Below are 26,865 nucleotides of genomic sequence, written 5' to 3' on the forward strand. Positions count from 1 at the left end.
TGGTCCATAGTGTTCTCACTGTGACAGTGGGGTTACTTTTAAACAGTTATTGAATAGCTCCAGAGAAGCGCCCTGTATTTTTAGCATTTAACATGGTTTAAGGACTATTAGGCTTTGTTCCATGAATAATGTCCTGTTCAGGCTGGTGATATGTACTAAAGGTAACTCAGAAGGAAAAATAAATAGGGATGTCTTCAACACCTTTTCTTTTAAGTAAGTCTAATCCTCTGCTCCCAAAGGAGTTAGATTCAGGTTTGGGCAAGGAAAGTGTCTTCCTTCTCTGTTTGATACAATTTATGGGTTTCTGTAATTGGTTGATTAGTTCGTTGAAAGAAGTATGTGTATGTGTCAAGTAGAAAGATGGCTATCTGGAATTATATAAGAAACTACAATGGGGGCATTACCCATGGCAAAATTCAAGCTATGACCCACCAAAGTAATTTTTCAGCACACAAGAATGTATTGGGAATATCTCACACAACGTTAATACACATGTTGCTTCTCCAAACATTTCCTTGAATTCAATCAAAACATAAAAATTAGTTGAAATTGCATTTCAGAGTTGTTGAAAGCAGGTTTATTCTTTTGTTTTTCTGTTTTGAATTAACACCGAAGGGTAGCTGACAGTAGAAATGCCCTCAATGCTTATCATGGCTCTTGCAACTGTTGGAGGATTACCATAGAAACCAGTGGGAAATGTGTGGAGATGACACTTGCAGTATTTGGGAATCGTATTTTCTGAGGTCTGTTTTCATTTGATGGTGTTAAGTTTTGCAAATACATAGGAAATGATGAAGCAGGCAGACGTGGGTGTAGGGGAGGAGAGGAACACCCCACCTGTCCCCTCCCCACGGAGGGCAGCAAGCTTCCTGCAGCACATCGTCTCCCTCCTACCTCAGACTTCCCAGAATGTGCACTGAGTGATTTCCTCTAGTCAGGCCAGTAACTTAGCGTGCATTTTTGTAAAATGGCAAAAAAAAAAAAATTCTAGTACTTTTTGGTTCTTTATACTGAAGCATGACTTAACTACGTAACTGTCAGTTCTTGCCATTGGCACTGTTTACTTCTTGGTCCATCACCAGGACACTAAGAGCAGCGGTGTGAGCTGGAGCCTGCTCCATGTTGTGCACTGGGCTTTGGCACTTTACTCACACTGGTGCTTCTACTGACTCTGTGCAGTGACCTTGTGCAGGTACAGAAAACACTGTCACTGACTTGATTCTAACAAGGCAAGTGAAAAGAATCACACAACTCTACTTTTAGTACCTTAACAAGAGACTGGCCTAGTCTTGAGAAAAGAAAGCAAACGCTGGATCCATGACAGCTTATCCCTGATTGGAATCCAAAAGATGAAACCATTAACCATGAATCTTAGCTTCACATGTCAGACCTCACAGGTTTTTTAAAACCAACAGACGGGGACCAGCACTGTGGTGTGGCGAGTTAAACCACTGCCCATGATGCCAGCATCCCAAATCAGAGCACTGGTTCATGCCCTGGCTGCTCTGCTTCTGCTCCAGCTCCCTGCTAGTGTGCCTATGAAAGCAGTGGAAGACAAGATGGCTCAGGTACCCGGACCCTGCCACCCATGTGGGACAACTGGTAGAGTTACAGGTCCCTGGCTTCAGTCTGGCTCAGCCCTGGCCATTATGGCCACTTAGGGAGTGAATCAGCAGATGGGAGGTTTTTTCTCTCTGTGTGTCTCCCTTCTATCACTCGACTTTCAAATAAATAAAATAAAAAATTTTAAAAAACAAATAAAACCGACACACAAATGGCCAGTAAAATGAAATATTCTTAGCTTTCCTTCTTCTATTTGTATTCTGACAACCATCATTTAGCAACGACTAGAATGGGTGAGGGCTATGGGCATATGATAATAAATGTAATTAATTTTCGAGAGCTTTTTTTTCATGTGCTAGTCACTACAGCAGGAGCTGCATGGAGATTTGTTTGGCTCACTCAGTAATCCTATGCACAGGGTACTTGTGTGACCAAGCTTATTTCAGAACTGAAGGAGATTAAATAAAATCTCCCTGCTCCACAGCTACTAAGTGGCTAGCACCTTTCTCTTAAGGTTGATGGAATCCTGCGGGTGAGCTGCACACATATGTATACTAAGTACGCCTGTGGGTTAGTGAAGACCAATGGTGTAGTGGAAGAGGCTTTTCATTATTTAATTCAGACATGGCTATTAGAATACAGGATAAACAGGTATCTTCCCTTCATAGGTAAATGAAAAATAAAAAAATAATTGCGCCTGAAAAGCACTGAATGAATATGTATACAGACTGTACTATTTGGAAAAGAAGGGATTCCTAGAAGCAGAGGCGGTATTACACAGAAACTAGTTTTCAGTCTTTAATAGACTACCTCCCGTGCATTAAGCGGGCATGCCCTTCCAATGTCTTGGAGCCACACACGTGCCTAATGCTGACGCCGCCTTTGTTTTTAAAGAAATGACCTCTTTGTGCATGGTTCGTGTCTGTGGGTTAGTGACTTCCCAGTGCTTTCTGTTCTGATGCAACTGTGAGAGTGAAGGAGCTGGGTTTGAGTGTCGTAGGTGGGACACAGCAAGAGTGCCCTGCAATTTACACTGTTCTGTTACTGTGAATGCATTTCAAAGATTCTGTCATCTCATCTGCGAGTGGCTGTGCCTCTGGAGTAAACACAAGGTGGGGGGGAATGATGTGGGAAGTGTGGAATCGGTGTAACGTGTGTCTTCATCTAACTTTCAGGCACGTTTCCAGAGTTTGGTTTGGCTGCAGTAACTCACGCCACAGAGCCGTGCACATGCCTGGGCTTAAGAAACACAGTTAAAAAACTGCCAATTGCCACCTGCCTTTTAGAAGCTCCAGAACATCACGTTTGGATTCTGGAATTCCTCAAATCTCAAGCAAGACCTTGCGTGAATGTTGACATTTTCTGCTTGCTGTCTAGGCTGTGCATTCTTCTGGAGCTCACGAGGGCCTGGCGTCCGCCTGGCTCTGCAAGCCAGCATGGCGAGGGTGATGAGCTGTGCTGCGGCAGCTTGCATGGTGGTGCTGGGCTTGCTAATGACTTCGTTAACGGGGTCTTCGGTGCCGAACAGTGAGTGTCCACAGCTTTGCGTCTGTGAGATCCGGCCCTGGTTTACCCCACAGTCGACGTACAGAGAAGCCATCACTGTTGACTGCAATGACCTGCGCCTCACCAGGATTCCCAGCAACCTCTCCAGTGACACGCAGGTGCTGCTCCTGCAGAGCAACAACATCGCCAAGACTGCCGACGAGCTGCAGCAGCTCTTCAACCTGACGGAGCTGGACTTCTCCCAGAACAACTTCACCAGTGTCAGGGAGGTGGGGCTGGCCAACCTGACCCAGCTCACCACCCTGCATCTGGAGGAAAACCAGATCACCGAGATGACGGATTACTGTCTGCAAGACCTGAGCAACCTTCAAGAACTCTACATCAACCACAACCAGATTAGCACCATCTCTGCCAATGCTTTTTCAGGCTTAAAAAATCTTCTGAGGCTCCATCTGAACTCCAACAAACTGAAGGTTATTGACAGCCGGTGGTTTGATTCGACACCAAACCTGGAAATTCTCATGATTGGGGAAAACCCTGTGATCGGAATTCTAGATATGAATTTCAAACCCCTCTCAAACTTGAGAAGCTTAGTTTTGGCAGGGATGTATCTCACCGATATTCCTGGAAATGCCTTGGTGGGCTTGGATAGCTTGGAGAGCCTGTCTTTTTACGATAACAAACTGATCAAAGTCCCTCAGCTTGCCCTGCAAAAAGTCCCAAATCTGAAATTCTTAGACCTCAACAAGAACCCCATTCACAAAATCCAGGAAGGGGACTTCAAAGACATGCTTCGGCTGAAGGAGCTGGGCATCAACAACATGGGGGAGCTCGTGTCTGTGGACCGCTACGCCCTGGACAACCTGCCCGAGCTCACGAAGCTGGAGGCCACCAACAACCCCAAACTCTCTTACATCCACCGCTCAGCTTTCCGAAGCGTCCCCGCCCTGGAAAGCTTGATGTTGAACAACAACGCCCTGAATGCCGTTTACCAAAAGACAGTAGAATCTCTCCCCAACCTGCGTGAGATCAGCATCCACAGCAACCCACTGAGGTGCGACTGTGTCATCCACTGGGTCAACTCCAACAAGACCAACATCCGCTTCATGGAGCCCCTGTCCATGTTCTGTGCCATGCCGCCCGAATACCGGGGGCAGCAGGTGAAAGAGGTCCTAATCCAAGATGCAGGTGAACAGTGCCTCCCCATGATAGCTCATGACGCCTTCCCCAACCACTTAAACATGGATATTGGCACTACGGTTTTCCTGGACTGCCGGGCCATGGCTGAGCCAGAGCCCGAAATTTACTGGGTCACTCCAGTTGGAAATAAGATAACAGTAGAAACACTTTCAGATAAATACAGGCTAAGTAGTGAGGGTACCTTGGAAATAGCTAACATACAGATTGAAGACTCGGGAAGGTACACATGTGTTGCCCAGAATGTCCAAGGAGCAGATACGAGAGTGGCCACAGTTAAGGTTAATGGGACCCTTCTGGATGGTACCCAGGTGCTGAAAATCTCTGTCAAGCAGACGGAATCCCATTCCATCCTAGTGTCCTGGAAAGTGAACGCCAACGTCATGACATCCAACTTGAGGTGGTCATCTGCCACCATGAAGATTGACAACCCCCACATAACCTACACTGCCAGAGTCCCAGTCGACGTCCATGAGTACAACCTCACCCACCTGCAGCCATCCACAGATTACGAGGTGTGCCTCACGGTGTCGAACATTCACCAGCAGACTCAGAAGTCGTGCGTAAACGTCACCACCAAAAACGCGGCCTTTGCCCTGGACCTCTCTGATCAAGACACCAGCACAGCCCTCGCCGCCGTGATGGGGTCCATGTTTGCTGTCATCAGCCTCGTGTCCGCAGCTGTGTACATCGCCAAGAGATTTAAGAGGAAAAACTACCACCACTCATTAAAAAAGTACATGCAGAAGACCTCCTCCATTCCACTCAACGAGCTGTACCCTCCGCTCATCAACCTCTGGGAAGGTGACAGCGAGAAAGACAAAGACGGCTCTGCGGACACCAAGCCCGTCCAGGTCGACACATCCAGAAGCTATTACATGTGGTAACTCCGTGGATATTTTGCTTCTGGTAGTAAGGAGCACAAAGACATTTTTGCTTTATTCTGCAAAAGTAACAAGTGGAAGACTTTTGTATTTCTGACTTTGCTAGTTTGTGCCAGAGTGGAGACGATGGGTGGATAGTTCAGATTTTTTTTAGTATAGCGTATTGCAAGGGTTTGACACAGCTGGCAGCAATTCAAGGCTTCCAGTTTGTGTCTGGTTTTTATTCTTATCATATTATGGTTATATTATTATTATTGTTATTATTATTATTATTATTATTTTAGTTGGTGTGCTAAATCCAATAATGCTGTTCTAACTACGATGCTCAATAAATGGATTACTGACAGGTTGGGGTTCCCCTGTGCTTTCACCAGTAGCATGACCCCTTCTTCTGAAGCCATCAGAGAAAGCACCATGTCCTCTAAAAAGCTAACGTACAGCTCTGAAGCAGCATTGAACCTTTTGTAGCAATCTGGTCTACAGACTTTTAACTCAAGAAGCTAAGTATAGACTTGCTACCTTCCTTGAATGATGTTAGTTGACTGTACTGTAATGTTGTATCAACTGAATTGAATGTTTGCCTTTGAATCATGATTTTTCTTTCTTGTTTTATTTTTTTTTGTAATAGTTAACCAGGCTTAGAATAAGCTAACAGGCAATAGAAATATGTAAGCCAGAGTTTTTTAATGTAACAGACTACATGTTAATTGTTACCTTATTCTTTTTATCTTTAGTAGACACTTTTAAAAGAAAAGACAATAATTTTGTTGTGTTTCACTCACCAACATGTGGTGTATAATGAAGACAGAACTATAATAAATTAGTTTTGTTCTGATTTTTTAGAACAGTTGCAATAATGTATCATTTATAGTTCTAGTTGAAGTGGTAATGTTTTTCACATCTATGAAAACAACAACCAAAATAAATCAGTTAAGGCATGTTGCTTTTTAAAACTAGGCCATAAAAAGTTTTGAACTCTTTTTCTAAGGGAAGAAATATATATTTTAATGAAGCTATTATTCTAGTGAATAGGATTTCTATATTTTCAATATCACTGACCAGAACCGAAGGGGGGAGGTGTGGTTCATATAAAGGAAAAAGGTGTATTATTGTAACCATGCATAAGTAAACAAACATGCAAAAATATACTTGAATACTTTGGATATATCATTTTCTGCAAGGCTTTTGCTAAAATCTGATTTCATTCCTTTATTTTTTAGTGTCCACATTCTCCATGCAGGTGTAACAGAGCTATGGGGTGCTGTAGCTCATGTGACATGGTACTGCTCGCTAACAGTGGTCTGTGCTGAGACCAGTAAGGGGTTAACAGGAAGTAGAACAACCTCTGCACAGCTGGCATTTTTCATCCAAAGATCTAGAATATATAGATGGTTTTGGTCAAATTAAATGAAGTTTAGAGCAGAAGGAGCTGGGTTTGGGTGGAAGCCAGTTCCACAAAGGGCAGAGTGAGGGGTTTGAAAGCACAGGAGCAGAAGCAGACTCATCGGACGCTGGAACTGGGAAGGCTGAGCAAGAAAGAACGCTGGCTCAGACGGCAGCTGTCGTCTCGCTGAAACGAAGAGGCTGCGGGGACCGAGAGGAAGCAGGAGGCAGGTGCACGGGAGAGGGAGCCGAGGAAAGTCCTCATGAGCCAGGGAAGGGCTGTCTTCCCTCCTTGCTTTGTGAGTCACTTCAGAAAAAGACCACCAGTTTACTTCCCACCTGGGGTGGTGTGGGGGAGCACAAGTGTTGAAACAAGGAGTGTGTGACCTTCCTTCCCTCAGGGAAACGGGGGCACAGGGAAGGCCTGAGGCTGGCCCAGGGCAGCCCCTGCCGCCTGGGTGGACTTCACACTCTGGATTGCTCTAGCCCAGTAACCTCCCAGACTCCAGGGCAAGACTCCTTATTCACAGCTCTGAATAACCTCTGATTCCCTGTGGACTCAAATTCCATTTAATCTACTACATTTTAGTACAGGGCACTCCAGAGGGTCAGGGATGTGTCCTCATTGCTGGCGCCACTAAGCACACTGTGGAGAAACACAGGACTGGAGGCACTTTAGATGCAACCTTGGGGCCATTCCTGTGGTGGCAGAGGGAGGGGGTTACACTGAGTAGTGGACCAGCTAACAGCTCCCCTGAAGCGTTAGACCACAAAAGCGGCCACTGCAGGTGGAGGCATCGCCTACCCCAGAGAGCAATGATGGAGAACACCCGAACCTCTCTATTTTGAACAGATAGCAAGCACCAGAAAATCCAAGCACCGCCTTGGCAAATCAACGGAGGGGGGAAACCTTTACTTTGTTCTCCCACAGTAAAATACTAGAGCTCATTTTTCCCTGTCTGTGCTCTTTGGTTTGTTTCCAGCTGATAGAAAGCAAGATGGCAGAGTTCTTTCTTCCCTAGCCAAGTAGTTCCTCATTTGTACTCAATTTAATTTGATAAATTAGCCATTGAAATTAGACCTCACACTAGCTCCTCAGTGATAACGGAGGGTCTATCACCTTCACCAGTGGAAGGACTGTTACAGGTCACCTGCTCACTTCCATACTCTTTTGCCTTCTGCTGCCCCAGGACATACGGTGCATCACTAACCTGGTTGTTTTTGGAGCTGTTTCTTAAAACAAGCATTCCCTAATTTGCCCATTTAATTAACAGCAAATCAAGCCGATGCCAAGAATCTAAAACAAATGTAAAGGTTGTTATCAATGTTTCTAATTTGGCTGTGTGACTGGCCAAAAAAAATGTATCTCCCTTCTTTTGCAAACAGTACTTGTCTGTGTTCTCCCTTGGCTTCGCCTGCTCCTTCCTCTGCTGGACACCAAGCCAGGCCTTCCCGTGATGTTGGCTTTCTGTCTCTGAATCTGTCTTCTAAAACATTCTCTTCTCTTCATTACTGCTCTCACCATCAGGAGAAAAGCATTTCTTAGACTCTGCCGCAAAAACCATACTTCCTGCCTGTCCAGTTACCGAAAGAGGGACTGTATTTAATTCCCTATGCACGCACATGCTGCCTGAATCCTTTCCCTCCAGCCCTGCTTGCAAAAAAGACTAGTTTCTAATTCAAACGTGGTTATCTGGGAGGAAAGATAGGTTTTAGAATCACCATCATTCCAGGGAAGGATTCTGGCCGAGAACCTCTGTCGGACTGCACCTGATCTGGCGTGGATTCCCCTGCCCCTGCCTAGCCACACCAGCCCTTCTCTGTTCTAGGAGACTCAGGAGACCATGAGGGAACAGAAGGCTTTTACCTTTGCTAGGGGGGCTGCCCAGCACAGCCTCACAGAACGAAGCAGGTGTTGTTTCAGGACCCCTCAGGAGCCTGGAAGGTGCTGATACCAACGATGCAGCATTTGCCCATTGGTGCATCTCGGGGAACTACTGTGTACCACAGGCAGGAGCAACTGAGAATCCGGTTTCATCCTGAGAAGTCTGGGAAACTGGCTGTGGTTCTTTCCACGTTAGAGAGGAAACGAAGGAGCAGTCATTTCTCCGATAGCATACAGCTCTGTAAGACACAGACCGTGACAGAGCGTCCTGCTTTCTCAATCTCCGTCCAGCACCTGCTAAGGGGGAGGGAGGGGCTCGTGTGACAGAGCAGGTGCTGGGAGTCACAGCGCGGCACCCAGATACCTAGATAGAGGAGCACAAAGGGAGAGGACACCCAGGACTGTTGATGCCAGGATTTATTTCTCTCTCCTTTCAGAAACCTTGCATGCTAGGAATCTGTGAGATACACGAGAAAGCTTTGTTTATACCAGGCCAAATTTTAATTCTAGTCTTCAACTGCCTTATACTACCCACTTCATTACACACTTCATGCGACTTAAGAATGTCAAAGTTTTTGAGGAGGAGACTCCAAGCTCATTCTTTCCTTCGCAGGAAACTGGAAGGCTTTCATAAAATTAACGACAATCTCTCCAAAATTCAAATGAGGAAATGTGAAGTTCTTATGTCTGGGTGGAAACTGATATACCCCAAGACACAAACAGCTCTTGAATCATCACAAGATTTGTGGAGTTTGTAGGTGTGTTCATGTTTTCAAAATCTTATCCCCCCAGATCCACTTGGATGCCATGATACATTAAAATTATATGGATTTTTTAAAAAAAAACAAATGCAGTTGTCCTGCCAACATACTCCATTTACCCAAACATGCTTCTTGTGAAAGTAACTGGACACAAACTGGACCCCAGGGGCCATCCTTCTCTTCTTCACCTTGGCCTTCCACTTCCTCCCCCGTAAGAACACACTGCCGGGGCTATCACTATGATGTAGTGAGTAAAGCCAGTGCCTGCATTGCTGCCATCCCACAAGGGTGCCGGTTCAAGTCCCGCTGCTTCGCTCTCTGCTAGTGCACCTGGGAAAGCAGCAGAAGATGGCCCAAGTCCTTGGGCCCCTGCAACCATGTGGGAGACTTGAAGGAGCTCCTGGCTCCTGGCTTCAGATCAGCCCAGCTCCAGCCATCACGGCCATTTGGGGAGTGAACCAGCAGATGAAGATCTCTCACTCACTCTCTGTTTCTCTCTGTGTGTAACTCTGCCTTTCAAGTAAATAAATAAATCTTAATTTATACATTTTTAAAAATATTACATTGACAAAGTAAATTTCAGCAGGGCCCTGATAGAATGGTCACGGATTTCTCAGAAGGAGGCATTTTACTGCATCAGTTTGTGTACTAGCTTGTCTCCCTAAAACATGCAGAAGGCAGGTGGCCCTGAGCAGAAGGGGAGAATGGACCTGTCCTAGCACGCTGGCTTGCTTTTGACAGCAGTGACACTGGAAGGGGAAGAGAGCCATTGACTGTGTGCGGCCCTGTGCTAGGAGCTCCACACAGGTTGTGTACGTTGAATCCTCCCATTGCCTGGGACATGAGTGCCATTGTCCTCCCCGCATCAGCCAACAGTGGTTTATTCAGGCCCAGGGAGTCCAGTAACCTCCCTGAAATCATGAAGATGGCAAGAAACAGAGCCGAGACTTGCACTCGGGGCTGTTCTAAAACGTGTCGTTTTTCAACTACATAATGGTCCACAAGCTATTTCAGAGTCAAGAGCACAGAATACGTAACCCAAAAGCACAGCTGGAACTTGAGATGAGGAGAGTAGAGCACAGGAAGGCTCCGACCTCAAGAGAGGCCTCAGAGCACAGGGTCCAACATAAGACCCAAACCCGAGATCAATGCAGCCGGCTCCCATAGCCACAAGTCCTTCCTCTGTGGACTCAGCCAACAGCAGACAGAAAGGACTGGTGCAGAATCCCTTATCCAAAATGCTTGGGACCAGAAAGGTTTTGGATTTTGGAAGATTTGTATAGTCTTTACCAGTTAAGTATCTCCAACATGAAAATCTGAAATCCAAAATGCTCCCAAACCCCCAAATTTTAGCACATTATTTTGGGGTTCAAAATGTTTCAGGTTTCAGATTTTTAGATTCGGAATGCTCAACCTGTATATAATGCATCTGTACTGAACATGTATAAATGGTTTTCTCATCATTCCCTAAGCAACACAGTATAACAACCACTCACCCAATAGTTACATTGTATTAGGTGTTACACGGAATACTGGTATGATGTAAAGGCTGCAAGAGGGTGTGCATAGGCCATGTGCAAACACCAAGTCAGAGACGTCAGCACCCTCAGATCTGGTGGCAGTGGGCAGGACAGTGTCCTACAACCAACTCCCTAAGGATGCCGAAGCACAACTGTCTATGGAAGTCACAACAAGCTACAGAGGACAAGGTAAAGGTTTTTGACAACTGCACACAAACACCTTGAGGAAACTGAAGCTGAAGAGAGAAAGACAGTAATTAAAAAATTGAAAACACAGTAAGGTGTAGAGTGGGTGGGACTAAAAGCAGATCCCAGAGCTGACCTACACCGAGCATGGCAGACATCCCATGCCGAGCTGCGAGCGTGGCCTGTGCCTGCCATCCTGGGATCCTCCTTGGCATTACAGGGACGTATTCATAGCCCCGTTCCTCACCCAGAGAAACAGACTGACTTCACTGTCACAGGTGATGAAGCCAAGCGCTTGCCTTTGGCTGTCAGACTCATGGCTCAAGTCTGACCACCGGGCAGCTCTTCACCAGGAGGCTTCCGGGGCCCTGGGCTGGCCGTCACCTCTGTGTGACCGACTTGGTTCTTCCCTGAGTGTGGGAGTTAGGGAAAGGGCAGGCTTCCTGATCTCTAGAGGACCTTTTCAGAGGTTTGTTGACAAAGCACTCTACACCACAGGCACAGGAGAAAGAACACAGCCTCTCCAACCGTTAGGGTCCATCCCACATTTTAGCTCTTCCTCCCATCTGCTTTTCAGAGCTATCCCACACCATTCAGGACGGACCTGTGCTGAGGCCTGAGGTCACAGACTATTCTGTAAATCATGCCATGAGGAGGTGGGGCTGGGGAACTGTAGGGAAGACTTTCAAGCCGCACCCTAGCGCCGTGATCTCCATGGCCATACACTTACTTTACAAACATACTATTTCCTATGTTCCAGGGGCACACTGAACCCTCATGAGAACACCACACTCCCCTTCACAATGCTTAGGTGTGACGGCCCCATGGAAAGATGGTTCCTGTCTTCCATTTGTTTAATAGCATGTTTCTTCTGATTATAATAGCAATCTATGTTCACCAAATGAAATCTAGAGAAAAATCTGAAGTAAAAAATGACATATTATTCCATGATTCAAAAAAACAGATGAGATATTGATGCACATGTATATATGTGTGTATATCCATACAAGTATGAAATCACAATATGATTATAGAATCAGAATCCTGGTATATATATTTTTCTATTATGCAAAAAGTAAGCCTTTTTCATGTGACTAATTTCTCTTGAAAAAAATGGTATGAAAGGCCATACCAGTGTCATTGGATATTGAGTGACTGAACAGTTTCTTCCTGCGGAGGGATTTTGCCTCTTTTATGTCAAGTACCCGCCGGCCTGCCCAGGGGACAGTCAGCGAGGATGGCAGACCATGCATTGTGATCACAGCCTCAGTGGGACGGGATGGTGGGAAGGCTCAGGCAGAAGAGAGCCGGCAGCTGGGAAGCTCAAACTTCAGGCCTTAGGCCGAGCTGGATGAGGTGAGCATCCCACAACCAAACATGCAAAGAAGAGGGAACAGATCACCATGACTACAGGGTGGGCAAGGACAGGGACGAAGCTCCCCAGAGCACCTGGGGATTCTGGAGGCACTCAGAGGGAGAGGAAGTGGCTGCCGAGAACACAGAGGACCTGAACAGGAGCTGAGGTCAAAAGGAAGCTGCAGCGAGGTTTCGTGCAGAGAAGAGGGGCAGGTAAGTCATGCTAGCAATCCGTGGTCCCAGAAGAAGCTTTGCTGCCAGTTTCTTTGTCTTTTACTGTTAACCATTCCTCATAACCTCTGGGAGATGCCTTCCTGGTGAGATAAGAGGTGCCTGCAAGAGTAGCTTGATAAATCTTCCTGTGTCATTGGCCTCAGTGTGGAATCAGCTGTGGTAATATGGAAGGCACCAGCATGAACCAGATGTGAGAGTAACCTAACTTCTTCAGTGTAGCCCAGCCGTGGCCTGCCGTAGTACAGGTTTCCTTTGGTGCACGGTGTAAAGGAAATAGGATACGTACCTTTGGAAAAGTCAAACTGATGAGGAGGAGTTTTAAAGAACAAATGAACTCAACTTGTCCCTTGAGCACTAGATATAAAGATTTTTTTGTGTATCTGCTTAGACAGAATTCTGATTTTTTTGGTATTGAAACAGTCAAGGCCTTAGGCTGGGACTGAGAACAGTAATGAAGAACAAGCCATACTTTGATACACCTACCCCCAAATTCACTTATTGCACTTCCTTTGTTTCCCAGTGACATCTGTTATTACAAAACACTCCTGAATCTAGACCCTCTTTTGACAGAATTTCCTTTGGATTCTTAATTGAATTAATTCCAAAGAGCAGAAATTCAGGGTCACAAGAAGAGACCGACAATCTTTTGCTGGGGACTGATATAACACTGCCTGGGATTTTTTTTTTTTTTTTTTTAATCACAGGGAGTTTTGTCCAAACCCGTTTTCGAATTCCATCAAGCCAGCCTCGGAATTACCGACTCTCTTTGAGAAAGATTCAAATGACCATCTTACAGATCTTAATTCCAGTCCATTTCCCCAGACAATGTATGTTATAGTTATTTTCCCATTGGCCACATAAATGGAGACAAAACAGATTGTGGACAATGAAAAGCACTTGACAATCCAAAGTCAATAGCGCTTGACTGAATGAATGAAGTCTTCCGCAAGTGCGCCTTTGAAGGAGGAATAAGCCCGTGTGGGAGCAGATGCCTCTTCGTGGTTCGGCTTTGTTTTGTCTGGTAATAGATTTTTGGACTATTGCAGAAAGCAAGCTGGCGTTTGGGAAACAGACTGCATTTCTTGAATTTTCCTTTTTTTTTTTTCTTCCATATTGAGACCTAGGAAATGTTGCCTTAACTCCATTCCAAGTTTGTGAAATCATTCAGCCTGGGACGTCTGCTTCTGCTGAGCCATTTGTAGTCATCTGGAATAGTTTGGATTTGTGCTCTGCTCCCCAAGGTGCTATCCTGAACACACCAAACAACAGCCTACATTTTCTGGGCCTATAGCAGCTCTTGGTGGATCCAGTAGTCATGGACACCCCCGGCACAGACAGGCACGTGCTCTTTATCATGCAGGGCGGTCCACTTTCACAAATCCCTCAACTCTGGAAGCCTTATGAAAATCGTTCCCCCACCAAATCTCGCCCTTTGAAGATGACTCACAGGAATTAAGTCTCCGTCAAGTTCCACACGTACCAATGGCTGGGCTGGGGAGGAGCAGTGACACAAGGGACAAGTGGAAAAGCCACACTGTGGGGTCAGCATAGACAGAAAACGCTGCTTATGGACACAGTGGCACACATCTTCCTCACTGAACTCTGTAACATGCAAGCTGGCTTGGGGTGCAGAAACTGCATAAAGTTTGCTCAAAGAGGAGACTGAAGCTGGTCTGGAGTGAATCCATGTTGCCTTCCCCCCTCCTCATGTTCTCTAAGCAAAGCTGTCAGATGTCTACAATCACTCCTAACCCCTGTCATGACGCTCCTCTTCTCTGTAGGTGACATCAGCTCTGGGGAGGGGAGGAAACTCATTTGAACCTGGAAAAGCCGATGCAGGGCTTGGACTCTGTGGGTCCCCATCTCTAAGTTTCCTTTTAAGCGGTCCTGGTCAGTTCCCTGGGGAATATGGAAAGAGACACCAGAACAGCTGTGTCCATGAACTCTAAAAGATTGCATATGGCTGCCTTGACAATCCCTTGGTTCTTGACCTTGGAGACCAGAGAATGGCTGACAGGGTCAAGAATGGCCAGCAGTCGCGGTCCAATGAACTGGACAGTTCACTCTCTGCCACAGTTTTGGTCTCTTCTTCCACAAAAGGTATTAAACTGCTGATGTTTCTAACCCACTAGCTTCCATCTCCACCTCGCTGCTTCTTGTTCTCTGCTCGCAGCCAAGGAGGCTGCTCTCCAGCCTCGGTCACACCTTCCCCCGACCACATGCTCTCCCTGGGCACCTCCTCCTCGGCGCCCCGCTCCATTCTGTCTCTGCCAAGGAGGCTGCTCTCCAGCCTCGGTCACACCTTCCCCCGACCACACGCTCTCCCTGGGCACCTCCTCCTCGGCGCCCCGCTCCATTCTGTTCCTACAAAGCTGCTCGGGCACGGCGGCCCCAAGCCCCACGTCCAGGTAGTTCAGCCTGTTACGCCTTCTTCAGCAGGTGCTGCCCCTCCCTTGGCAAGTCACCCACCACAAGGGATGTGAGGCGGGGCCGTGTTGCCTCCTTCCCTACTGCATCCCCAGAGCCTAGGCGAGCATCTGGCCCCTTAACTGTGGCTTCTTAGCTGTTTCCTTCCCTTCCTCAGATAACGAGTGAATTTATGTCCAACTTCTGACCCGAGGACCGGGGCACTCTAGGGGCAGCCCTGCAGTCTCCCCTCTCATCCCTGGTGTTCTCCGCCATCACAGTGAATTTCTGCTTTTCCTTGGCGAGTCCTTGTGCCGGTTCTCCGGGGCTGCTGTAACTGAACACTGCAGGCTGTGATGGCCTCCACAGCAGGAACCAATTCCCATCCATGATGGAGGCTGGCAGCCATGGCAAGGGCTGCAGGGTCAGTGTCCTCTGAGCCCCTCGCGGGGCTGCTGGGTGGCTGTCTTCTGGTCTTCAGCGTGGTCCGCTCTGTATGCCTTCCCTTCCCCCATTCTTGTAAGGACAATGGGTTAGGGTCCATCTTAATGTCCTCATTTTAACTCAATTATCTCTGTAAAGACCCCCGTCTCCAAATATGGCTGCCTTCTGAAGTGTCAGGGGTTATGAACTGGGTGGGAGGAGGATTCAGTCCCGACAGTCCTGTCTGGGAGGCCTGCTGGGATGAGGGCACGCAGTTGACCACTGGGTTTGGGAACCCTGCCTGGGTAGAGTACACCCTCCATGACATACAAAGTGCGCTCTTCTTTCCACGTCACCACATGGGTAACCCCAGCTGTGAGAGCCCGCTGACGGAGGGAAGGTGGGGGACTTCTACAGACCTTGTAGTTCAACAGCTTTCCTTCACAGATGGAGAGACTCAAGCCTGTGGAAAGCTCTCCCCAACTGGGTGGGGAAGCGAGAAGTAGAATTAAGTTCTCCCAAATTTCAGAAAAGAGCAAATGCTGCTCCCCCAACATCTCCTTGTTCTGCATCCTCAGGAGAACTGCCTAAGGCCTGCTTCTTCTGCTCGGTGGAGACGACGTAGTCTGGGTCGGATGTGGTTTGGGCTCTGGGAGCCTTGCTGCTCGCAGCCATGGCACGTGTAGGAGGGTCCTTTCTGTCTCCAGCCCAACACTCTGCCTGGACCAAAGGTGCTGAGCAAAACCGCAGGGAGCCACCACCCCTCCAGCCTGTTTCTCCTCCTGAAGAAAGACACAGTTCTCAAAGTATGGGGCCCTCATACTTGTCCTGCCCCTGTGAGGGAGGCAGATGTCAAGAAACAGTCCATCACCATCTCTTCAAACACCGCAGCACTCTGCTGCCCATGTTCTTGGCCTCTGCTCCAGCCAAGAGACAGCTGGCATGAGAGAGGCATCACGGCTCTGAGAGGTTCCACTTTCCCCACCTGAGTTCATGAGCCACAGGCACATCAGACAGGCCACCAATCTCCCTACCTCGCCCCAAGCCCCAAAGCTCCTGAGGGCGCACTACCCACTTTCTGAGGAATTTTAATTTGAGAAGAAGCTGGGTCTTCTGAGGGAGGGAGGCCTGTGGCGGCCACAGGAAGGTCCCTCCACTGAGCCCATCCCTGTGCATCCACTGCTCTGGGTAGGACCACAGCATAGCTCTGCAGCCCGGTGACAGCCCAACAGCATAGTACAGGGGACCAACGCTGCCTTAGCCCAGATGCACATGAGAAAGGAGGAACCTACAGGGGAGTCCAGAGGAGTAGCCGATTCCAGTGGCTGCTACCTTATCTCTGAAAAAGTGAATTTAAGCAAGGAGACACCGCTCAAACTGTGGAGAGCAGAAAAGGAGTCACTTTGGGGGGGGGGGTTTCTAGGGGTGGGAGCAGGGCGAGCTGGACCTTGGGAGAGTGGGGGAGAGATGAGGCAGCGCAGGAGGCAAAGAAGTCTGAAGGGAACTGCGGGTCCCGGGGCTCACAGCTCCGCCTCGAGAGGGTGGGGGTCAGACACAGTGCTTTCCCAGGCTGCCCCCATCTGGGCCCTGGCCCCACCTGAGTGCTTTAGACGCACACTTCCCTCTAATCTTCGAAACAGCCCGCAAGACAGGTTCTGTTGCTTTCCCCTCTCACACAAGAAGCAAAAGAGGCGTAGGAGGGCCAAGCAATTTGCTCCAGGTCACCCACGAGGCAGAGCTGGGTACCTAAGTCCAGGATCTATGCTCATCACCACTGTCTTGGGATTGGATTATGAGGAAAACTGGGTGCATGGGGAGGACTGAGATTTCACTCTGCGAGTGGAAGGAGCCAGCGCAGGGTTCGGGACGCTGCAAGGTGCACACGGTGTCATGCTTCAGGAAGGCCGGGATAGTAACACCCAACCACAGACCAGGCGTCCACACTCATGCAAAACACATCACCCTGGAATTCCTACCAGTATAGTAACACCCAACCACAGACCAGGTGTCCACACTCATGCAAAACACATCACCCTGGAATTCCTACCGGTATAGTAACACCCAACCACAGACCAGGCGTCCACACTCATGCAAAACACATCACCCTGGAATTCCTACCGGTATAGTAACACCCAACCACAGACCAGGCGTCCACACTCATGCAAAACACATCACCCTGGAATTCCTACCGGTATAGTAACACCCAACCACAGACCAGGCGTCCACACTCATGCAAAACACATCACCCTGGAATTCCTACCGGTATAGTAACACCCAACCACAGACCAGGCGTCCACACTCATGCAAAACACATCACCCTGGAATTCCTACCGGTATAGTAACACCCAACCACAGACCAGGCATCCACACTCATGCAAAACACATCACCCTGGAATTCCTACAAAGAGTAAAAAGGAAACCACAGATTTCAAGATGAAAGGTTCTTTGCCATCTTGAGCTCCCACAAAGGAACAGATGTAGTCAGAAAGGAAGGGGGTCTCCCTCCCTGCCCACTGCCTTTCTGAGAAGGCGCCAGTCGTCAGGCCGTGGGGCCGCAGCACGAGGGAGGCTGCAGGAACAGGGGTGGGTCCTCGCAGGCAGCTGTTATGGGTTTAACACACAAATCACTTCGTCTTTGGATCTGTATGGATGCAAAAATCAACTCCCCATGGGGGAAGTACCGGGATTATCCGTGGCAACTGATTAATCTTGTTGTGTAGCCTTACTGCCGGCTCACTGCCTTCAACGGCTTGAGAGTGATTACGAGTGTCTCCACAAAGGTGGTCAAGCTTTGTCATGGAGAAAGAGCGTCATTCACTTGTCCCTCACCAAGACTGTCCCTGTGGAGCCCCTGCTCTGTATCAGGGCACAAGGACAGCAAAGCAGATCTGGATTCTGCTCCCCACGAACTTTTGTTAAGAAACAACCAGATGGGCTGGCGTCGTGGCTCAACAGGCTAATCCTCCGCCTTGCGGCGCCGGCACACCAGGTTCTAGTCCCGGTCGGGGCGTTGGATTCTGCCCCAGTTGCCCCTCTTCCAGGCCAGCTCTCTGCTATGGCCCGGGAGGGCAGTGGAGGATGGCCCAAGTGCTTGGGCCCTGCACCCCATGGGAGACCAGGAGAAGCACCTGGCTCCTGCCTTGGGATCAGCGCGGTGCGCCAGCTGCAGTGCACCAGCTGCGGCGGCCATTGGAGGGTGAACCAACGGCAAAGGAAGACCTTTCTCTGTTTTGCTCTCTCACTGTCCACTCTGCCTGTCAAAAAAAAAAAAAAAGAAAAGAAAAGAAAAGAAACAACCAGATAACACACACATTAGACAATCAGTTGACAACAGCAGCATACAGCAAGTGCAACAGAAAAAATAAAAGAACGGAGAGGAGAGTAAGTGCTGTGGGCCTGGGAGCTGTCCATTCAGACCCCCGGCTTGGCAACCTACAGAGCGTTCTAGATTACACTGATATGCAAAGACTGTCCCCCATGCTGATGAGGGTGCTTTGTTACCCAGATAGCTCCCTAGCAGAGGACGTACAGCAGCTTGCGAGTGGCATTTCCATTCATCACGGCACACTCCTGAGAGGCACGAGAGGTTCAAGCCTCATTACCTCTATTTAAGCAAAAGCAGGGCAGTGACTGGAGAGCCACCTTCAGCCAAACATTCAGAGCCAGCAGCTGTGGGGCTGCTGTGCGTCGAGCTTGGGTCCCCATCTCCCTTTTTCCACTAGACTGTTCATTCTCCCCTTCAGAGCGCTTAGAAGAAAATAACTCGGAAAAAAAGGGACATATTTGTTACACAAAAAAAATTGTTCCCAGTAGTCATTAATATGAAGTTTATTTAACTAAACTTAAAAAGTTTCCTGTGTGGGAAATTCAGCAGAGAGAGTCACAAATTGAGTGATTGTGCTGAGTGGCACAGCTGGCTTTCTCCTTCTCTACAACAACAAATAACCCTACAACAGAAGATTCTTTGATGTGAATTCATGGTCCCCACTTCAAGTGGGATTTGTTATAAGGCAAAGTCGTCACCACCCATATCCTGAAGATCACCTATCAGGCATAATGGACATTAGAAAATCATAAATGAGGGGCCGGCGCCATGGCACACTAGGTTAATCCTCCGCCTGTGGCGCCAGCATTCCCACATGGGCACTGGTTCTAGTTCCAGCCGCTCCTCTTCCAATCCAGCTCTCTGCTGTGGCCTGGGATAGCAGCAGAAAACTGCCCAAGTGCTTGGGCCCCTGCACCCATGTGGGAGATCAGGGAGAGGCACCTGGCTCCTGGCTTCAGATCGGCACAGCTCCGTCCATCACGGCCATTTGGAGAGTGAACCAACGGAAGGAAGACCTTTCTCTCTGTCTCTCACTGTCTGTAATTCTGTCAAATAAATAAATAAATCTTTTTTTAAAAAAAAAAAGAAAGTCATAAATGAAATATTCTGGAAAGCAGGAAGAAGAACGGCTTAGCTCAAACCTTAAGGCACCAGACAAGGGATGGGTGTCTGGCACGGCAGTTAAGATGTCATTGGAATGCCCACATTCCAAATCAGCGTGCCTGGGTTCGAGTCCTCACTCGACTCCCATTCTAGCTTCCTGCCACTTTGGGCCCTGGGAGGCAGAGGGTGATGGCTCAAGTGTTTAAGTCTCTCTGCCATCCACGTAGCAGACTGGACTGAGTCCCAGTGTCCTGGTTTCAGCCTGGCCCATCTCTGGCTGTTGGCAGGTGTTCTAGGAGTAGAAGATTGTCTGGGGGCTGCAGTATGGCATAGTGGGCAAAGCAGATGGTTGTGGTGCCAGCATCCCAAATGGGCAATAGTTTTAATCCAAAAAAAAAAAAAAAATGTGAAGTGACTTATCAAAGCCAGACTTAAACTTCTGTTTCTTGAATCCAAATCCAGTGCTGCACGTGGTGAGGCAGGCACCACCGAGGGCTTGCAGTGGAAGTCAGGGGACCCGTGGCTCAGGAAGGCCAAGGACGTCTGCCTTCCTCCCAACGACGAGGCAAGCCAGTCCCTTGTTACCTGTTCAAAGTTTGATGCCACTAAAGGACACACAGGAAGGACATACACATTCAAGAAAAAGAATGGTGCAAACAAGTCTCAGATAGTTTTTACACAGATCCTCAAAATATTACTATTTTATTGTATTTGTTGTCTCTCTACTCCTCTCTGGAGCTCTAAAAATAAGTTAGAATACGTTAGAGACACAATGTCCCTTTACCATTAAGTAGCTCAGTGTAATAAACAAGAATGCTCTCTTATCTGACCCCAGGATAATTTACAGTATCAACGATCAGCACAGATGAAGTACAATTATCTAGTTTATATAACTTTGTTCTGATAGCAAGAGAAAGCGAGATGATGAGCGTCATCCTGTTTTCACATCTGTTTGGCTTCCTCTCATCGGGAGCAGTTGGGTCTCTCGCGTCTACAACACTGACATTTGAGTGAGGATAGGGCAGTTATTTTTCAGAATGCTCCTCAATTTGGTTTTGTCTGAGCCTTTTTTCATGATTAGATTCAAGTTTTGCATTTTTTGGCCAGAATCCCACGGAAGCGGTGCTGACTTCTCATGGTGTATCCCTCGGGAGCCACATTCCACATGTAAGGACCATTAGCTACACTGATCACTTGCTGAGGTGAGTGCTTTCTCCTCTATAAAGTTATTCTTTTGCCCCTTGTCATCTCTGAAACCTGTGTAGTCTTAAAGACAAACACTCTGAAACTATGTCAATATCTCCTGATTCCTCAGACTTCCACTCATTAGCATGTATCCAAATCTGTGCCAGAAGCAGATATTTTTATAAAGTTTGCCAAAGGATGATCTGCTTCACGCTCAGTCATGAAAGCAGACACAGCCCAGAGGTACACTACTCCTTCTGATTCTCCTGCTTTCCAAGTCCTCTTTCATATTCTGTTTTTCTTCCTCCCTCTCTAGAAACACAGTCGTTCTGGGAATTAAAGACTGTTTTCAAAATGAGTCAAAAAGAACTGATTATTTTTGCCTAAAGAAGTAAAGTTGAAAAGCAACAATAATCATAGTGACTTAAGAGGAGACAGCAGACTTCTATGTTATATATTTTCTTTCTGTTTAAAGATTTATTTTAGTTATTTGAAAGGCAGAGTTTACGGAGGGGGTGGGGGAAAAAATCTTCCATCTGTTGATTCACTCCCAAAATGGCCGCAATGGCCAGGGCTGGGCCAGACTGAAACCAAGAGCCAGTAGCTTCTTCCAGGTCTCTCACGTGGGAGCAGGGGCCCAAGGATTTGGGCCATCTGCCACTGCTTTCCCAGGCACATTATCAGGGAGCTAGATGGCAGGTGGAGCAGCCGGGACTTGAACTGGAGCCCATTTGGGATACTGGTGTCACAGATGGAGGCTTTACCCACTATGGCACAATGCTGGCCCCACACATGGCATATTTTTGACAAAGTCTGTTTTTCACTAAAATGATCTTGTAATGTTGGCATCTTGAAACATGAAACAGAGGTACTCAAGATGAGGATGCTGGATTTAAAGCCCCCATTTTGGTAGCTGCATTCTCAGGGGTGTGGGCTCTGGGGTCAAACAGTCTAAGGTTAAATAAAGGTTCTCCCACTCATTCATCGAGAGTCGACAAGAACTGCCGCTCTGCAAGTCTTTTCCCTCATCTGCAGAACAGAGATAACAACAATTATTGTCCCTATGAGAAATGACTATAAATATTGAAAAGACACTGCAAGTAAAATAACCAACACAGAGCCTATTTGTAGCCTGCACACCTAGCCACCATTTCTTGAATATTATCTAATTTGGAGACACTGCCTTAGCCACCAGAGACAGAGTCATAAGACAGGCCCATTTTTGCTCATGCAGAGCCTGCACATAACAATGAAAACACCTACACACACACACATACACGCACGCACTATAATAAGGGATTATCATCAGTGCAAACATAACCAAGGCACGAACAGAATGCCTTGGAGAGGGAAAGCTGAGTGTAAACCTTTCTTAATGAGGACAATGAGCAGATTTCAAAGAGATTATTCTATGATTGATCCTTTAAGAAAAGTAGAATTTTGCCATTTCAAAAAGTGAGGATAAAATTGCAGTTGATAGCACAATACAGCCAGAGTACAGAGACATAAAAGTAGATGACATGTCTGGTGTGACCACCGCCTGGATTTTGAGGTGGAGAGAGAGAAAGCAGGCTGCACAGGTAGGCTCCTCCTCCAAGCAGTGACCAATCCGCTGACTGACTGACTGACTGAGTCAACAGATAGTCACTGAGCATCTCCTATGCTCAGTATCGTGCAGGGCACTGAACACACAGTGGGGGCTAAGACAGATATGATGTCTCTCTTCATGGAACTTACTTTCCAGAACATTAGCTAGAGGGGTACCATCAGAGACTGCATAGCAGGGTGGGGCAAACCTTTGAGCTCATGTTATAGAAAGTATCAGTTTCGTTACTCAGGTATTTGAGAGGAAACTCATTGTTAATGAATACAAGGCCCATGTTCGTAACCGCAGCAACACCAGATGCTTCTATTCACATGAGTACAGGTTACAGTGCAGCTCATTCTTATCAATGACTCCTTCATATAATCTTGAATTAAGTATGAGAAGCATTATCTAGTATTTCAATTACAGATATGGAAGCTAAGGTCCAGAATATCAAACAGTTTGCTCGAGGTCACTGCAAACTTCCCTCTCAACTCCCTAACAGAGGACAGGCTACCTGGGAGAGGGCCTCAGGAGGGCCTGGAGGCCAACACTGCCTTCATGGCACTGAACTACAAGTACAAACCCGAGAAGAATCAACCCGTTCCCAGTTTGGGGAATGACTGTACCTTCCAAAGAAAATCTTACTGAATAAAGATGAATATCACAATCTGAATATTAATGACAATAGCTAAAACTTTTCAAATACAAGTATTCACAGATTCCCAAAATAATTGTCTGCACCAAAATAAACTTATCTTTCCATCCCATTTTCCATGAGCTTATCCAAGTCCCTTCATGGCACCTACACTCAAGGCTCCTGCCCTGGGTTATTTCCCTTATGCCCAACCACGATTTGACGAAGTAGATATTTTTCACTGTTATAGCTAAAAACATGGAAGACAGAAATGGATTCAGTGATTTGCCTGACGTCACAAGAGGGGGCAAGGGAGTTAGGTATGGGGTTCTGTAGGATCTCTACACTGATGCTTCTGCTGACCGCGACACCCTGAAATACTCTAACACACGGTACTATTCTCAGCTGACAGGCATCATGGGCAATGCTGCCTCCTCTGGTAGGAGCAAACGTCATCCCTTTCCCTCACCCTGAAGGTGAGGTACTTAGCTGACAGTGAAGGTGTGTAGGGAAAGAACAGTGTTCCACGGTGGCCAATGCTTGTCTCCACAATCATTTTCTTTCCTTCCCCATAAACACCCCAATGTTTGTGGCTCACTGCTTCCTACCAGTTCTCCTAGACACAGGCTCTTGCAGACCCCTTGTCACTCCCTGTTGCTCTTGGAGGTCACTTTCTCCACTGTGACTGCTCTCACAATTCCTAATAACTTTAAACCATGCAGATTGACGCTCCAGTGCCTGCCATCTCTCTTCCTTGACACGCTCTGTCTCTTCCAATGACCTTGTGCCCCACAGCATCTCAGCCACTCACCTCCACTCAACCTCATTATTCCAAACAATCCTCCATACTCCTGGTATCAAATATGCCCCTCCGGAATGGAGATCCACCACACCCCATTTTCTGGCTCACTGCTATTATTCTTCCTCCTCAGCCAAGATAAGCAACCATCAGTCCCAATTCCATTTTCCCACCCCTTCAGTCTCCCATGTCTCCACTGCCTTCTTTGTTACACCACTGGTGGGTAGTCAGATTCCCTGATGTGCAGCAATCTCCACTCCCTTGCTCTTCCTTGCTGTCATATTGTCCAACCAAACCCTACCCTCGATAAATCCAACTATCTAGCAACCCTGGATTTCTACCTATACAGCCAAACATGACTGGGGTGGAGGGGGGGATCTACTACCATTAGATTAAGTTCATGACCAGGAACCTCAGAAAGGCCACAGGTGTGTGCAGCAGCCCTACTGCGTTCCCAGCCAATTCCCTCTCTCCCTAACAAGAGAATGGTATCATGCTTCCTCACACACCCAATCATCCCTTCACTCTTGACTAATCAATGACCTTGGTCTTTATTTCACTAGGAAAACAGAAGCCGTCAGAAGAGAAATCCCCTGTGTTCTTACCTCCATATCTCCTCCCCAGCCCGCTCTCACACACCCACGTTTGCATCCACAAGCTCTGCCTTCCTCCTGCTACTCCTGCTTACTTCCCGGACAAACCGCTCTTGCTCCTGCCTAAATGCATTTCCCTGGTTGTGCACTAGATCCCATCCCCTCCTCCCCTTGGCTCCTTTAGGATATTTCCCTAGCAAGTGTTCCTTGTCTTGCATGTATAATTAAATTTTTCCACTCTACCAAATTATACTCTGCAACATTCAAATGTTCTATGATTTTCCCCATTTCAACAAAACAATCTTGATCTGTATCTCCCTCTACCTCCACCTCAGTTCTCAATTGCCTGTTCCAGCAAAACCCTCTTAGCTCTCTCCTCCCATACTCTTTCACAACCACATCCCTGAAAGTGGTTTTGACCAAGACAGCAGTGGACTCTGTGCTGTAGATTTGCATGGCTCATGTTAAGTCTTTATCTTACCTGGGCAGTGAGCAGTGTTTGGCACAGCTAACCAGCCCCTCTTGGTAACACCCTCTCCCCATGGCTCCTGTGACTCCATACTACCTGGACGTTCCTCCAGTCTCACTGGAGACATGTCCTTCTCAGTCACCTTGCTGGCTTCTCCTGATCCCCCCAGCCTCTTCACATGGCAGAGAACCAAGGCTTGGTTCTCACCCATTCACCCCCCCACACTCCACTCTCAGGCCTTGTCACCTACATCCATGACTGTGAAACTTCCGCCTCCAGTCCAGACCTCTCCTCTGACCTCCAGTCTCCAGTATGCCACTGCCTACTTCATGTCTCTGCCCTGATGTCTAATAGGCGTTTTGCAGATAACACATTCAAAATGGAACCATCAACATCCCCTCAACCGCGGCCTGCCAAAACTCTTCCCCAGATCACTTAGAGCAACTCCAGCCTTCATGTTCTCATCTTGGGTTCTTCTCTTCCTGTCACACTGTGTCTAAAAGTGTGTCCTTCTGGCATATCCTGTCAGCTGTACCTTCAGTGTACCATCAGAAGTCAACTACTTTCACCACTTCCAATAATAAAACCCAATCCACGTCAATGTCTTGAATTACTGGCGAATTCTGTTGGCTCCATCTTAAAAATAGCAGACATCTGACTGGGTCTCGTCTGAATCAAATTACCATCATCTCCCCTGGCTGGCTGTAAGCCCCCTCAGTGGTCTCCCTGCCCCCACCTCCGCATCTTCAGGCTTGCCTATTTGTTTCCCTGGACTCAGGAATTGAGTCCCTAAAGGGTTATGTTAATGGAACTAAGAGCGTGGAAATTTAAGTCAATTACGTGTCTTGAGGTGGGAGCTTCAGAAAGTTATTAGATTGGTTAAGATATTAGGATGATAAAGACACATACACTCCCTCTTGCCATGTGATGCTCTGAGCCACCTCCAGTCAGCCAGTAAGAAGCCGTCAACAAAGGCCAAACTTGTGGAGGCCACTGGATCCTGGACTGTGAACTTCCAGCACCATGAGCCAACATAAGCCTCCTTTCCTTATCAGGTCAGCCTGATTCGGGCATTCCCTTATAGTGTGTAGCCCCACACTGTATTGTCGACAGGGTGGCTGGACTGATCCTTTCCTTGTAAGGTCAGCCTGATTCAGGCATTCCCTTCTAGTGTGTAGCCCCATACTGCATTGTCAACAGGGTGGCTAGACTGATCCTTTCCTTGTAAGGTCAGCCTGATTCGGGCATTCCCTTATAGTGTGTAGCCCCATACTGCATTGTCGACAGGGTGGCTGGACTGATCCTCTTACATAGAAGACTGAGCATGTAATGTCTTCACTCACAACTCTCCAACGGCTCCCCTTTCCACTCAGAGTGGAAATCCACATCCTTACCATTGCCCTCAAGGCCCAGCAGGAGTTAACCATATTTTACTGAGTCATGAGAAACCTGCCACCAACCATTAACTTTGGAGTGCTCCAGGACGAGTCACCCTCCATACCTCCACCTCGGCTCTCCTCTTCCTCTCATCACTCTCTGGCTTTCAACCCTGTTTGTTTTCTTCTTAGTAGTTAGGCAGTTTACAAATCCTTCATTGGCTTGTTTGCTTGCTTACTGCCTGTCTCCTCACGGACAGATAAACTCCCAGAGGGCAGGGACTACATCTACCTTGTTTTGCTAATTTAACATCATGTTCAACACAAGTCATTGCCCAAAAGATAACATCTTTCTGGGTTCTGAGGCAATAAAGAACAAAAAAGTATTTGTTGGCGGTGGTGTTATTTAATGGACAGAATCAAGGTTTTGTGGTTGTCATGCATGTTAACCCGTTTTACTAGGCTGCAGAGGTCGCAGATGGCAGCTC

The 26,865-nt window shown here is 47.5% G+C and overlaps 1 protein-coding gene and 1 long non-coding RNA gene across 3 annotated transcripts in view; one reads left to right on the top strand and one right to left on the bottom strand.

The window, feature by feature from the left end:
- Nucleotides 1-6,279, top strand: part of LRRN1 (leucine rich repeat neuronal 1) — a 36,460-nt gene extending 30,181 nt beyond the window's left edge. Inside the window, exon 2 of the mRNA XM_062200348.1 lies at nucleotides 2,739-6,279. Within this exon, the coding sequence (XP_062056332.1) occupies nucleotides 2,913-5,153 (2,241 nt within the window). The 5' untranslated portion in view covers nucleotides 2,739-2,912 and the 3' untranslated portion in view covers nucleotides 5,154-6,279. The remainder of the gene's footprint in view (nucleotides 1-2,738) is intronic.
- LOC133766719 (uncharacterized) overlaps nucleotides 1-26,865 on the bottom strand; it is a 434,792-nt gene that overhangs the window by 15,306 nt on the left and 392,621 nt on the right. The gene's annotated exons all lie outside the window — the stretch shown is intronic.

This window comes from Lepus europaeus, chromosome 9, assembly GCF_033115175.1.
Source record: "Lepus europaeus isolate LE1 chromosome 9, mLepTim1.pri, whole genome shotgun sequence".
NCBI lineage: Eukaryota > Metazoa > Chordata > Mammalia > Lagomorpha > Leporidae > Lepus > Lepus europaeus.